Source organism: Genypterus blacodes, unplaced genomic scaffold (assembly GCF_046128005.1).
Source record: "Genypterus blacodes isolate CSIRO-AG114 ecotype Tasmania unplaced genomic scaffold, CSIRO-AGI_Gbla_v1 ptg000057l_1, whole genome shotgun sequence".
Lineage (NCBI taxonomy): Eukaryota > Metazoa > Chordata > Actinopteri > Ophidiiformes > Ophidiidae > Genypterus > Genypterus blacodes.
The window spans coordinates 229,520-245,575 of NW_027466869.1; the positions used below are offsets into that span (position 1 = coordinate 229,520).

The 16,056-nt window shown below is 41.6% G+C and overlaps 1 protein-coding gene across 1 annotated transcript in view; it reads right to left on the reverse strand.

Annotated features, from left to right (window-relative positions):
- Window positions 1-8,090: 8,090 nt before the first annotated feature.
- The window catches only part of adcy2a (adenylate cyclase 2a), a 46,555-nt gene continuing 38,589 nt past the window's right edge, over window positions 8,091-16,056 (reverse strand). The window contains exons 19-25 of the mRNA XM_076152687.1: window positions 14,621-14,705; window positions 12,566-12,724; window positions 11,782-11,928; window positions 11,433-11,540; window positions 11,214-11,328; window positions 10,147-10,271; window positions 8,091-9,502 (exon numbers count right to left, since the gene is read on the reverse strand). Coding sequence (XP_076008802.1) covers window positions 9,350-9,502; window positions 10,147-10,271; window positions 11,214-11,328; window positions 11,433-11,540; window positions 11,782-11,928; window positions 12,566-12,724; window positions 14,621-14,705 — 892 coding nt within the window. The 3' untranslated portion in view covers window positions 8,091-9,349. The remainder of the gene's footprint in view (window positions 9,503-10,146; window positions 10,272-11,213; window positions 11,329-11,432; window positions 11,541-11,781; window positions 11,929-12,565; window positions 12,725-14,620; window positions 14,706-16,056) is intronic.

A 16,056-nucleotide genomic window follows, 5' to 3' on the forward strand; every position in this document is an offset into this window, starting at 1 on the left:
ACTAAATCAACCGGCGCCACAACAGCCATTAAAATAGCAGCAGATTGAGTATCTGACATGCTAACATACACACAAGTGGAGAAAGTCACTACACAAGCTACACAAGAATAGGTGACTAGTTGTTGCCAGCTTTGAAAGACATCTCAAAATACCCCCAAACCACACAAATATCAACTCATTATTAAATACCTAAACTCCAATCATCCTGAATGCAGTATTGGATTGTTGTATAATCAGGCTGAAAAATATAGAACAATGAATGATTCACTTTTTATCTGAAGATTTTAGCAGTAGAATTATTGGTGAATTTCAAAACTAAAACTACACAGTTAACTTCACTGAAAGATGGCAGAAATTACTCCAATTTCAAATCAAATTTGGGTAGCCCAGTATCACATACACTGTCACAAAGAGCTTTACACAACAACAGACGGTTTCCAACTCAGAGCCCAGAGTTCTCTAGAGGGATGAGGAAAAACCCATTCCTATTCCTATTTCTAAACCTTTATGTCTATAAATGGTCATTTCAGTCATCCAAGTACAATTGATGGGGAATCTGTTGTCTGTCTGTTGAGGTATCTGTTCCCATATTCTGCAGAACTGAAGAAGCCTTTCAGATGAAAGGCAAAATGTCTTCTAAATCCAGTTTTGCATTTTCTTAAAGTTTGTGAAATGTAAAAAGACTTTATAGAGATGAGGATTTTGGGGGTTAAAAACTGTTAACTCTTTATTGCCTGAAGCAATCACAGCAGCAATTGTAGTGGTGTCATCATTCTCTCATTTTATTTGCCCCTCCCCCAAGAAGATGATGATGTCGTTTGTGATCCCGCCTGCGATGACCACAACAGCTAGTTTCCTCTGCTCATCAAACCTTTATGTAACCCTGTTGTCATAGGGGGTTATACATGTAAATGTTTATTTAATGTAAATGGTGGAATGAGATTGATATTGAGTGATTTGATTGTCAGTGGGAGGAGAGGAAGCAGATTGTGGGGTGGGAATCTACTTACAACTCTGCAGTGATTTTAAAACTACCTGGTGAACTCCCTTTCCTGTATGCTGTGTGAATGCAACGACAGTCGGTGTTCAACCAACCAGTGTCGGAGCAGCTGCCACAAGAGCAGCTGCCATGACAGACTGTGTTAAACCAACCAGTGCCACAGCAGCTGCTACATTATGTGTGGTACCTTCATACACTGTCACACCATCCAGTCATACCATCCATCTTTGTCAAAGCAACCAGTGCCACATTAGCTGCCACTGCAGCCTGTGACACAACAGCTGGTGCAGTAGCCTGTGACGCAGCAGCCTGTGACGCACCTGCCAGCGCTGCAGTAGCTGCAAAAATGTCAGTCCCACCCCTGCCACATCGACAGTTTGTGTCACAACTGCCAGTGAACCAGCAGTTGTCAACACAGGCTTTGCCACATTGATGAAATAATACAAAATTTAGGCTCTTTGTTTTGGTATTGTAATGGCAATTTGAGGGATTAAAACAAAGATACATCTCGCATTGTTGCTGCTCTTTTCATTTTAAAGTATTTAGACGTGATGAAGGGCACATCATCATCATCACATGAAGGCTGCATGTGAACGCACATTCTTCAATTTTCACGATTTCTTGAAAGTCAGATGAAATCAATTTAAATACTGGCTCTACCCCTGTTGTAGATAATGTTTCTTTTCTCTATCAAATAAGGTGCGTGACACATTTTCTTCATCCTTCATAGAGGATGCACTCATTCAGCCCTTTGAATTTGACGATGTGACACACTGACATCACCAGGCACAGTCATTGGAAGGCAATAGAAATACACACAATGTGAAGCATGCATTGATTGTAATTTTGCAGAGATTGGCAGGATATTTTCTCTCTGTTCCCAGCTAATGGCTGAGACAAAGATGCCTGATGAGAAAATTGGCGTGGCAGGTGTGTCATCTGTGGATCTCTAGTGTAGATGAATAATATTGAAACCTTCATCTTTCAATTCCCACAGCAGTCACAAGACCAATTTTCGGACATCCATGCACTCCCATCACCTTTGAGACAAAATATAAGTTGAATGCGAGATATCAAGTTACCTAGTGGGGATATTGCCTTTAATCTACTGATTACATTCATGCTTCCTTGTGGATAGATGTTTTAATAGAAATGACACCATGACCCTTACGCAAGTGCTATTTCTAGTCAAATTTCTTGTAATATATTTGTGTTGTGAAAATAGGAACTGGAGAATTAGATGAAGAGAACTTTTTCCAGTGACCGCCCAGCACACAGATATGGAGTCACTTATCACACTATTATTGCTTACATTTTTAAGTGATAAACAACACACAACGTCTTCTACTGCCATAAAGACTGAGTCATGGGATATAAAAGGGTCAGCCATGGTTTCCTTGGAAATGTGTGATATGTAAAATATACATTTGGTTCCTGGTGACTCTGGGAACCAACTGTTTAGGGCTGTCATGATTAATTGATTATAAACAACTCATCTCCCCTATGGGAGATGAGTTGTTTATTATGAGCTCATTATTATGTAATGTTGTGGTTTGACTAGAAAAGCATAAAAGCAGAGAATCTGAGGCAGGCAGGTTAAAAGTAAAAGGCTTTACTCGTACTCCAGGGACAAAAATAGATCTTACACAGCAAAGAACAGATTCAGGCAGACAAGGTAAAAAGGGCAAGTAGTCCAAACGCACAGAGGAGCTCTCCAGGCGGATGGCCTGAAGACTGGAGGCCAGGCATGACTGGAGACTCAGGCTGATGGCCCAAACTGCAGGAACTGGGCAGGACGGCAGCAGTAAATGCAGGCGATGGAGCCGATAGAGGACCAGGACATGACCCCAACCCAGCAGCATTGGGTAGCTGTTATAACACATTGGTGCCAGATGGCAGGATGTATGACAGCGGGCGGGCCTGCTGAATCTCCTGAAGGCACTGATAGCAACCCACCTTCTGCTAGTGCAGGAACAGAAGTGGGGGGTGAGTCGACAGCGCCAGGAGCCAGAACAGGAACAGGACTAGGAGACTTGGCAACAGGAACAGGACAAGGAGACCTGGCAACAGGAACAGGACCCAATGACTTGACTGCTGGAGAAGGACCTGACGACTTGTCTGAATAATTTGTGTTGTTGAGTGTCAGGACAGGACAGTCATACATGTCTTAACTTGCGGCAACCTACTCTAAAGCTTTCACATTACATGGTATGGATATAATTAGCCACAAATCAGGTCTATTGAGATTATTAGAACAATCTGATTTTCCCAAAACTTGAGACGTGCATGGGGCGAGGACATGAAGTCCCTGCACAGAAGCATCTCTGGATGTGAGTTCCAGTTTAAACATTGGTTGATGTAACTAGGTTTAATTTATTCAAGCAAGCAGGGCTCATCTGACCTGGGAATGTTGTGGAATCCCTAAGGAGGAAGTGAGAATTGTGGCAAGCACAAGGGATATCAGTTTGTCACCTGGCTCACGTCTTTATGAGCAAGAGAGAGAGAGAGGGAGAGGGAGAGAGAGAGAGACACACACACAGACACACACACACACACACACACATACACACACACACACAAACACACACAGACACACACACACACATGAATAAGGTACTTACTTCAAAATACATAGCTTGTGTTTTTTAATCAAACCATAGAGAGGGGCAAAGATGAGAAAATGTAATCTATACAGAGCAACTATCTTTGCTCTGACTTAAATGGAAAAAAAGATGGTTCATGAAATATAATCAAGGCTCTGGGTTCACACGTACCTTCATGTTTTTAATCCTATAGCTGCAATGAAGAAATCCATTTCACAAGATTAAGATTATTCACCCATGCTTCGGTGGAGCATTCAAAGTAGTAACAGTTTACAGAAAATGTCCCACTTTATGTTTTCACTGACACACATCACAGGTCAAAACTGTTGTAACACTGAACTTTTCGCAGTTGAAGAGTCTGGTCAAAAATGTGTATTAGATTACATTTAATTAAATATTAGAATGATATTGTCAGTAATATTTCAACAGACGGCAACAGTAGCACTTTGAGACTGTGCTTGTCAGAAATTTCCTATTAAACATATTAACTTAAGTGAAATGATTAAGGTAAGACATTTGGTTCATTAGGCACTTTATTTAAATGTAATTGTTTCTGTCTCTCTTCATGTCACAGCCCAGTTATAAAGTGTTGAGTTTATGCTTGAACCTCAAAATAATATGATTTAAATGCCATTTTAAATGTTCATGAATGTGACAAATTGAAATAATGGGCATGGACCTGGGCATTCTGTTAAAGATTAAAGATACATCGTGAAAAAAATACATTTTAGTCCACTCTGCCCTTATGTTGAGTTCCACAAATACATTGCACTTGTAAAAATCCATGTTGAAAGATTTGATCACTTACCACAGCAGGTGGTACACAATTCTTTGTATCCAGGTTCTTTTACTTCCGTGTTCCTCTGATTATGTCCCCAGGGGGTGTCAGTATGTGACATGAATAGAGACATTCAGTCCTGTGTGACTGATATGTAGCTATGACTGACTGAAGATATTGGCTTTCTACATACACACAAAGGAGATCAGCCAAATCCAAATAGTCTCCAATGTCTGATGTTAGATCAAATGTATATGTGCTGATTTCATTACAGGTTTATGTTATTCACGTGTAGGGGCATTTCATGTAACACTTTAATTAAAGCTTCATTACGATGGATGCTCAAGGGCTGCTGGGCCTAGCAAAAGCTTATGTGTCTCCGCCAACTCTCAAATACAGAATGACAAACACAGCCCTGGAGAACACACACACACACACACACACACACACACACACACACACACACACACACACACACACACACACACACACACACACACACATCATTAAAACACATTTCATAAGAAAAAAAGCACATGTTTGTTGTGTAAGTCATTACAGAGTTGCCTATGAGGAAGTGTTGCAGAGGCTACTCCAGCCCAGTAGGTGGCAGCATACACAGTAGCATTTCACCCCAGAATCTTCATCATCCTTGACAAGTTCTTTCACATTCAACCCACACTAGATTCTTTGTTCATTCATGTTTTCAGTGAACTCAAATCTTGCAAGGCTGACAAGAAAAGTAACTTTCATCACAAACAGCGTAAACATCACATAACTGTTTACTCTGTCATTTCAGACTATACTTCCCTGAGCTAAGCCAACCTCTTTATGCCAGCTCAGCGTGAGGCGATAAGCGTCTCAGCGGGGAGCGGTAAGAGCTTCTCACAGCGCATAAATTGAGAGGAAAGAGAATGCATCTGTTTAAGTGACTACTGATTCACTGACTGAATTTGACTTTCCCTTCTTCAGGATCTACCACACTATGACTGTGCAAAGGTATTCATCTCCTAACAAATATATACCAGCGTCCTGTACACCATCCCCAGTATTAAGCCTTATGACAGCTGACAGAGACTTTGTGACATTTCAATTAAGTGTATTTGTGTGTCTGTGTATGGATGCATGTGTGTATGTGCACCATGGATGGTCTGTTATTTGTTTGAGGTGTTGTTCCTTTGCTCACCACACAGTAAATGGGGATACAAGTGCAAAGTGGCTGTGCGGGTGAAGAAAGAATGTGGGATCTTGGATCATAATGTGACAAGAGGGTGTGTGTGTGTGTGTATGTGTGGGACAGTGTGCGAGTGTGTACTTGGGACGGTGATAGACAGAGAGCGAACGAGACAGGAATAGATAAGAGGTGTGGGCATACTGAATTTCGCAGACTCTGTTGACTTTTTCCAGCAATTAAGAGGAAGTGAAGTGAGAATATGACGTTTCTGAGTTGCTAGGTGCAAAGGAAGACATTACATCATCATCACACACCATACCCTATGCCCCCCCCAAATAATAGTACCTATAGAAACGCCACATCCTAAGCTCAGTGTGTACCCAAAACATATACACGCTTAAACATTCTGACAATATCTTTGTTTTCGTTTTTTGATGATTTGACTCAATTGTACAAATGGGAAGATTGTCAATAGTGGGAGAAGAGCAGCATGAAAACCAAGAAAACTGGAAATGGGCCGATGTCTCCTGTACCTACATTTTGACTTGGCTTTAAGCTGCGCTCTTGGAAATATGACATCATATCAACATTCTGTACTTGAATGAATCCAAGAAGAAAGCGCTCCATTCTGTTTTCAGTTTTCAGTTTTTTATGCTGTTCAACCTTTCAGAATTAATTCATCTTTCCCTTCCTTTTCCCCCGTGCTCATTCACATTCTGTATTCCATATTTTATATCGTCAGGGTTTTTTATCACATTTGATTATTCTGTTTGTTGTTTTTGCATGTTACCAGCATTATGGGCACCCTGCAGCACCCTGGGGTTCTTGTTCACGGGGTCGTTCGAGCGGAACCAGCAGTTTCAGGCTTGATTGTTTGAGGGGTGGGCGTGGATGACAGGATTTGTCAATCTACAGGGGTTTTTGACAGTCACGAGACAGGTACACACGACATCAAGCTACTAACTGTACCATCAGGGAGGACGACAGATGGCTCACAGAGGGAGAAGCAGGAACGCAGCCACATTCATGCAAGAATCTACACACAAACACACACAAACACACACACACACACACACACGCCACCGCACCGACACATGTACGTGTGCTGACATGCAAGCAAGCACACTTTGTACAAATGAACCCTGCATTATTGTGATGTATTTATAGTTTGATGTTTTCTGTTGGAAATGGGAGTGAGCTGATTATGTCGTGCTTTTCTAGGTGAGCAGGTAATTCACGCAGGATGTCCTGCATGAATGCACATACAACATGAAGGATCTGTAATATTATATCAAGTGAGACCTTTTTTTCACAGAGGAATGTACATGATATTGTCGGGGAATGTTTTTCTGTTGCACCTCTGTTATGGCCCTATTACCAAAATTGGAGTTTTTGTGGGAAAACGGTTGCGAAGTGTCAACTCATGCCCCCTGTGTTGTGATGTCAGTCACATCATAGCTTTAACCTGCGTATTTGTCCCTGTTCTGAAAGAAGATCAATCGTCATCATGAGCTGCAGGTCCCTAGACTGAATGGTGCTGCGTGATGAGGTGAATAAGTGGATGAACGTCACCCAGCGCCCAGAAAACAAGTTTTTCTGTATGTTTGGAATTTTCCACAAAATCACTGAAATTATAGAACTAAGAAAATCATCATGCTTCACTTTCCTCACTGTTGTCCAGCCCTCATCCAGTCTTTATCAGTCTATGGCAGTCTATGGCTTTGGCGTCTTTATCTACCTCTCTCTCTCAACATTTACGTCCCGCACAGTCACTCAAAATGGATGGACGTAACATTTAAATGTCAACTAAACTAAGTGCCGTTTATTGTGTCTGGGAGAAGATTAACAGCAGGATGTGGCATCGGGTTTGTTCTGGAGAAGCTCAGACCAAATACAGGCCTGAAAGAATTAATGATCCGATAACATGCACAATGTCTAAAAAGCCTGCAGTCTTGTGTGTGTGTTTGTGCAATTTACACATACTGAGGGAAAGATGAAAAACACCTTCTTTTACATAATTCTTATGAGGAACAATGTTTTGAAAAACGCCTCTGCGTTGTTACCTTCATTATGGCAATTCACGTTTAGATTTCTACACAGGACTTTGAATTTCAAGTATAACTTCAATGCAAAATACAACTAATGTCAATTTAAAGCTGCAATCTAAGGAGTGTGTAGTTTATGTTAGTGTTAGCCTGAACTTCACTTTCCCCTGATGAATACAAATATTATATCTGACCATCTTGCCAGTGTCAGTTGTGTTTCATAACCTAGAGGTGCTCAGATGTGAAATGGAAAAGCACCGATTCTGTCTGTTGACAGATGGAGAAAGAGATGAGATGTGACTCCTGTAGTTTGTTATCTGAGAAGTAAAGTCTAAGCTGTGACGGACACAGAAATTCTGTTTCATCTTTTGTTTTTCTTCAGGGATTCTGAAATATGAACGCCCGTGTTTGAAAAAAGAAAACTCGCCATAGGACTGAAATACATAGAAATTTAATGAAGTTTTTACAAAAAACAATCATCAAAACATCAAAACACTTTTTTGGTAGTATTTTCTTTTCTTACAAAAGCATTGTACACGCTAGCTACCCTGCTACCCTGTACACAGACCAGGCTTGAGTTTCCCCTTTATCCCTTTTATCTCCCAGTAACTTTATTGACTTGACCTTTATGGCTCAGATCTCTTTGCTTTCTCTGAAAATTTTCAGTATTGACAGCGAGTTAAAAATCTGATCTTTGCCGCAAATGCTAATGAGCCCACATGAATATCATTATATATTCAGTCACATTTTTGTTTTCTTTTTCAAAGACCTCCTGGAGATAAAGCCAACATTTGGTGCATGAAACAAGGTTGTTGAAGGTTACAGTGTGTGCTTTCTTATCTGTGTACTTGTTTGTTGGCTGTGTGGTTAAATTGGGAGGGCTGACCTTTACAACAGCAGCCATGCAATCCAATTGTTTATATCTTTGTCATTTTGGTTTTTTTTCATACCATCTCCTCAATTTGTGGCCATTTGAAATCTGAAAATATTGGGGGCACGGAATTATCAAAATCTGTCAAAGCCATGTAATTGAATTAGCATGCAAACTAAATGTTTTTAAAAAGCGTTTCACCCGCATGACTTGACCATCAAATATGTGTGCTATCAAATAACCGCACATTATGATCCCACTACAGCACGATCCAGTGTATCTCCACTAACACCAATGTCTCAGTCTTCTGATCTCATGGTGAGATCTTTTTCTTAGCAAGTGGCCTCGAAAACATTTGCCGTGCACTTTGTCCATCATTAGTACTCCATCGTTTGACTCCCAAGTGTCATGCTGTGTGGAATGTAATGAATGCAGGTTGTGTCTTTGTTGCGTGCGGCTCAAAGAGGCTTCCCTGGCACCGTGCCTTCAGCAGGACCACCAGAACACAGTCAGCATACTGATTTGGAGACTTTTAAATGTCTTGACTGAACATACCGAGTGCAATATCTCAACTCATTTTCTCCACTACGACATTTCAGACTCCCCACAGTGAAAGTACATTATATTGCAGGAGTACTGCATTCTTGCTGTACATGCTACACTTACAGATGTATAAGTGAGAAAATATATACTACAGCTGCGGCACACGTATCTTGCAATGCAAAAGTAAAATCAGATTTTTATCCGCTTGCTGTGTAGATCTGATCGCCGCGGTTTGTTTCCCTTTTCCACAGCGATGAGTAGTTCAAACCTTTGCAGTCTGAAATACAAAATCAGTTCTTCGTCCCCGTGGAAACTCAGCGTACTCTCAACCAAAATTACGGCATTACATTCCCTTGCGACAGTGAACGGGTCATCTCTGTGTGCACAAAGTAGGTCTTCAGCTCTCCTTTGCCCTTGACATTGATGATGCCTCGACAAGAGCACATGTATCCCAGGGCCATGAGGATGCATCTCGTCTCCTCTGTCACCTACAGGCAAACCAGATGGGTAATGTTTGTTTTATTGACCTTACACAACTGGATAAGAATCTTCCGGCATAAATTCTCTGCATGAAACAACATAAAAAGTCAAATGAATCCTCAGATCTCTGGAACTGACCTTGGATTTAATGCATTTCCTTTCACTATCCAACATGATTGTTTAATACAACAAATGTCAAGTGCAGCTGCAATCATAGATGAAGTAACACGAACATGAAATGTACCAGCAGAGATAAAAGATTTCCCCCTTTACATTTGAAGTCAAACAGACAGTTGGGGAGATACAGTAACTTCCTTATAATCAGCCTTGGAGGTTTTATCAAAATGTGTTTGAGCTGTAAAAGACTGAAGCGTTCTCAGAGACGCAGCTGAACTCAAGCCAGCTGTCTCATCGCTGCTCAGCAATCACAGCAGTGTAAACACAAAAAAAAGGAAGATCTGTCATGTTCATCTGTCACGACTGAGATGATGTGATGTCCTTGGTGCTAGAAATGTTACTTTTAGAAATGAGGGGCTTTATCTTGAAAAGATCTGTGCTGGCATTTAGACTGTGGGAGGGAACAGTCCCGTATGGCAAACGGCAGAGTTGTTGAATAGCTGCGCGCATGAATGAATCACATCAAGTAGATTACCTGTATCTTTCCCAGGACCCCAGTACTCTCCATTCTGCTGGCCACATTCACTGTGTTCCCCCATATATCGTACTGAGGCTTCTGGGCTCCAATTACTCCGGCGATCACTGGGCCGTGGTTGATACCTGACAAAGGAACCAAAGCAATCAGGAAAACATTGCAGATAGGCAGCATTTTGAATCTGAACATGAATCTGAACATTACACACACTATTGTACAAAGAGCCTTGAATAGAGCGTCATATCTAATGTTGGTATTGATCTGTGGAACACTGCCTTTGAGTGTTTGTGTAGAGACTGACGCATTCATTTTAAAACATGACAGGCAAGCATGGAAGCGTTGTCAGCCTTTGGTGTTGCTGCATTCTTCTGTTGTGTCATTTTGATGAATGTATTTGTCTGTTTGGAAATGGAAAGACCAGGTTTATAATCGGGATTTGGTGAAGAGTTGATGGTGACACTGATCAGCTTCTGATATTGCTGATTTATTATTTAGTGCCGACAGGAGAGTGCAATTCCAACTGGTCAAATGCAGCTGAAGCAGTCAAACCCAGATTACTCTCAGAATTTCCAACAGAGCCAGATCTTTAGCTCTTCGCAGCACTGAGTGTGTGTGTGTGTGTGTGTGTGTGTGTGTGTGTGTGTGTGTGTGTGTGTGTGTGTGGCTTCTCCCTTCTTTGGCTTTTGAGTCCCTCTCTCTAGCTGTTGGAAATTGCAATACTGCACAATTACATATGCCACACACACATGCTCAGTGGTGTTCCAGTGGGTAAGGGCTTGTGTCCCTCTCTGATGGAGTGTGTTAGGCTTGTCAAGAAGCAGCAGGGATACACAGTCCAACATATACTGTACATACACACACTCTTGGTGATTGCCTGGCTCTTCAAATGCTCTGCTGGTCAGTCTCTCTCTCTCTCTCTCTCTCTCTCTCTCTCAGTGGTTCTCAAGAGAGATAGAAAGTACGGAGCAATGTGGTACATAGGGACCAGATTACATTACAAACACATTTCTTACTGGTTTGACTGGCCAGTGATCTACATACACTCACAAATTGAAAGTGTTGCTCACCGACTCTAAGTCTGAAGTCGTTGAAGGAATGTTTGTTGATGACATCCAGCTTCCCCACAAGGGCAAAGGCAAACTCAACCATGGTTCCTATGTGCATAAACTGTCTGTCTGTCTCCTGCGGGACAGCGAAGGAACAAACACAATATGTAATGCAATCATCATCAGGTTGTGTATGTGTGTATGTGTGTGAGGGAGAGAGAGAGAGTAAGGGGAGCATACCTGTGTTGTGTACTCGGGCCCAGGTGCATTCAGCCCAGTAGCAGCCATGTATGTGCTGCCAATAGTCTTGATCTTTTCCACTCCACTGAATTTAGGCTTGGATAGCAGCTATACACACACACACACACGCACACACACAAGTCACATATCGCAATGGTTTAAATTGATAGCAGAAGTGACAATAGCTGGACTGTTAGAAGAAGCGTATGTACACAACAGACAAAATCAATTGCTGAGTATCAATAAAGTTAAAATAATAAATTGTGCATAAAATCTCAACACAAAATCCATTGCATCAAACATTAAGATAAGCATTACATTCCGCCTCAGGTCATTAAATGTCATATACCTCGTCAAAATCAGCAATGATCTCATTGAGGAGACGGAGGCACTCCAAGCCTTCTTTGTTGACGTCAGACTCGGTGTAGAACTCTTTAAAGTCCGGGATGGAGGCGAACATGACACACACCAGGTCGTAGGACTGATGGTACAAATCCTGCAGGGGCAAAACACACAAGGAAGAAGAGAGAGCACTTACTGTATCAGATGGGGGATAATAGGAGAACCAAACTACTTAGATGAATGTAGAATGAATGATAAATGACAAGCTTTTAATGTACAGTAGTCGCATTACAGACGACAACATTGTGATTTAAGTGTTTGTGACAAGAGGAGCCACAACAAGCACTTGTCAGGAGGCATATTAAACCAGGCAGCAAGAAGAGGAAGCAAGAAACAAAGCAAGCAGCTACAGCACACAAGATCAAATCCATTGCACTGGCAGCTTTCCTCTGGATTCTGTTCAAGTACAGGATTAGAGTAATTTGCTGACTCCTCATCCAGAATTTTAGCAGCGTATGCAACATTCATATTAAAGTACACACCTCACTCCGATGTCCTCTAGTTCGCCCCATCCTCCGACTTTACTTTTTACACTTTTCACTACGAGAAGCCACTAATTTTTTTCATTTAAGAATCCTTTACTTCCACAAATACTTATCTCATTTTGACTCTTAATCAAGTATCAAACAAACAATTTGATTCTATTTTATGATCTCTTTGTACATCTTAGTTTGCGGTAAAATTGCTTTTGCGTCACAGTTAATGGTATGAGTGTGATGGATCTTGCGCACCTCATTCTTCCAGTTGCGTGCCAGGAAGTGTTCTGCTACATGTGCAGGCAGGACGTTCTCCAGCAGCACCCGGTTGAGGTTCTCCATGGTTTCAATCTCCTCACACTCCTTCTTGAACTTGTTCTTCCAGAGAAAGTCTAACCTACAGTAATATTCATTCTGTTACAAGAGGACACAGAGGTGAAGAAGAGACTGAAGGTACAGCCGTACAGCTTGTTTCTTTACAGTCACAGAGGAAAAAAAAGAAAAATTTGGCTTCAAATATAGATTTCACCAGGGATGGAAAGAATAGAAAACGCTGATATGTCATATTTGCAGGACAAAAAGAGTAAAATATTCATGCGGCAAGTGACAGAAATGGAAATAAAAGAGTGCCAGACTACCAGCACTACAAGGAAAAACAGGAATATAAAAAGAACCACAGAGAAATGTATTCAGACAGGTGATGAATTGCCTTATTTATTGTGGATAATGCATGAGTGTAATAAATAACAAGACGTATTGTGCGAAGAGCTTACTGCTCGGGTGCCAGACATGATGATGAATAGACGACTGTTAAAACCTCTTATTCTCTATGTCACACAGTCATTCTTTTAGTTCATCCTTCCACTTAATTTGTGTGAATTTACCAAAAGATGAAGGCGCGATGTGATGATGTGAGCACAAGGAAGGAGAAAAATAAAAGAACGGGGGGAAAAGAACTGGCAGCAGAGTTTTAAAAAAGACAAGCAGAGAAGGTAATATGGCGTGATATTAGAAATGTAATCATTTGCTACACATCAGTGAGTGAGAGAGGAAAGAGGAAACTGTACGTCCACACATAAGAGTCTGAGCGGTTGTAATAAATGGCATCTGCTATTTTTGCTGGTCAGACGCTGCATCTGGCGTGTTCTTATTGGACTGGGGACATTACTAATTTGTCTCCGGTAAACACATTTATTATCCGCTCAACCTCGGTCTCAGCCTGCTCAATATTCATGTCTAGAGTTGCGGTTCCATCAAAATTGAGCGGCCCACGGCTTCTGAATGCTTGCCGTCATATTTTCCAATATTTGAGGGAGGTTATGTTTTCCCAGCTAACCCAAATTACACATGAAGAAAATCCACAGGGAATTTAGGGATCTTATAAGTCTATGCCTGCTGCTGCTGCTTCACGTCTACTTATGCAGTCAAGAGGACAAACAGGGCATGTTGCTATATCAACAAGCTGCATCCAATTTAATATGAGTTATGACGAAGCATTGACATGTAACAGTAGTACTATTACTTTGCTGATGTCTTTAATGACCTCCTGCCATGCTTCCATTCTGCATTTAAGTTGATTTGAAGCCAGTCCAAATGAGCACATATGTACACACTCACACTCATTACTCTTGACTCTGAACCCTGAAGCGTACCAGCACTCTAAAATTATTATATGACACTTACCACTCTCCCTGGTCCCGGTATCTTCTGGCTACTAAATCTACCCGCCCCAAATGAGTAACAGCAGCTAGCTTGTAACATAAATCACTGACCAAGAGCCAACGAGGGGAGGTCCCACGAGCTAATCTCATGGTGTCGCTCGCACAGTGTGGCAGAGCAGCTGAACAGCTTCAAAGTCTCCCCAGGGGGTTGTGCAGTGATTTTCACTCCAGAAGATAAATGGAGGCTATATAGCAAGAGGGTGGTAGCAGGGGTCTTATTTTGTCTGCATTCATATTAAACATCTTTCCAGCTTTCAGTTTGGTTGGTCACTTCATTGAACAGAATTGTCCGTACTAAGGTGGGAGGTCGGTGAGAGTCAATGGGACCAGGGGATGGTGGGATTCCTATCTGTCTTAATAATACTTGCATATTACACCCTCTTTAAAGCAACAGGAGGACTTAGTCACATGGCTGTCTACACCCTCCCCAAGAAGGACAACAGTACCATTACACACTGTGAGTAAAAGGGGACATGGAAAAGAAAGGTTGATGTTAAATGCAAAGCAAAGAAACCAAAACTCTTTAAAGCAGAGATGGCGAATGCGCCTATAAGATAGTGTCAGTCAAACTATTATGCTGTGGATTTACCTGTCTGGCAAGCACAAGCAGAGTGATGAAGAAGATGAAGAGGGAGATAGAGCCCATCGTCTTCAGGTCTTTTAGAACCCCTGGCCTTGAAAGGTAGACAAAAAGGGTGAAGTTTAGAGGCAGAGAGAGAGTGAAGGATGTATAGAAAATGAGCAGAGGGAGAAGGTGAGACAGTAAATAGAGAAAAGTCATTGGAATTGTAAAGTCTGACTGTAATCAGTACTCTGACATGTGTCACGTGTTTGGTTAGCAGACCACACCATCGCAAGCTGCCGCTCGATCGACTGTCACTTCTGATGAACGGCCAGCTTGTTTACAACTGCCAATCCACCATCCGAGCTTCCGTGCCCACATCAACCCACAGTAAACAAATGTGAGCTCATTTTAAAGACAGAAAGAGACACAGAATATAACAAACAGAGCTCTGCAAGCAGATTCTACAAATGAGCAGAACTCACTGTTGCTCAGGCTCATTGTTTGTGATTTAAGAGTTGGGAACACACACACGGGAGAGGGTGATTCTAGAATTGAGTGCAATGATACAGTTAATAAATGAGCACGTTTGATACCTGTTAAAACCATTACACAAGTCACAAAATAGGCTTTACTTAACAAATTGGAATGGTGTCTAATGAGCCATGTTATGAACTGCTTTGTATTAATTTACTTGATACCCCGTTGAAAGCGCAATTCAAGCCTAAGTGGCTGCTAAGATTGGAATGACTTCATTTACAAAACAAGTAGGAAGGAATTCAAGAACAGAACCTCTCACAGAACATACAGAAGCAGATCCTTGAGTTCTAAGTGAAAACTATGGCAGTGCATTGTTAGATTCTTACACTCGCACATTAAATGGAGCTCTACACTTGATGGTTTTACTACAGACAGCTTTGCAGGAGGTAAATGTTGGCCAACTCGGTGTCTTACATCTTGGTCTTTAAATTAAGTGCCAACTGCCACATAAAACATCAGTGTAACTGCAGCCTCCGAGTTCTCCTCTCGCAAGAAAAGCTGTTAACTTTATTTTGCTTTAAAACAGTGACTATATTGAACATGATAAGCCTTTGGTGCTGTTTGCTGTCAGGTCTGTGATTACTTGCCCTTCTATAGCGTATCTCTATATGTCCATGTTTGATCACTGGTCAGCATCCATAGCCCACAGTGACATCGTGTTGACATTTCATTGACCTTATAGCTTATAGAGATAGCGACAAGAAAACGCACATGGCTGAGAGAGCTCAGACTGTAGCTGTGTTTAGGTGGAAAGTGACTTGTTTGGTCCAACTGTAATTATGAGTCACGAGACCTGCTCACAAATGCCGGAGTATTAGGATGTAAGACTATTGGCTGATGGAAATTTGTGCAATTAAAATTTCAACTCCTGTCCTTCCCTCAAACGCTGCCACACTCCTCTCTTCACCTTCACCCACCATGTT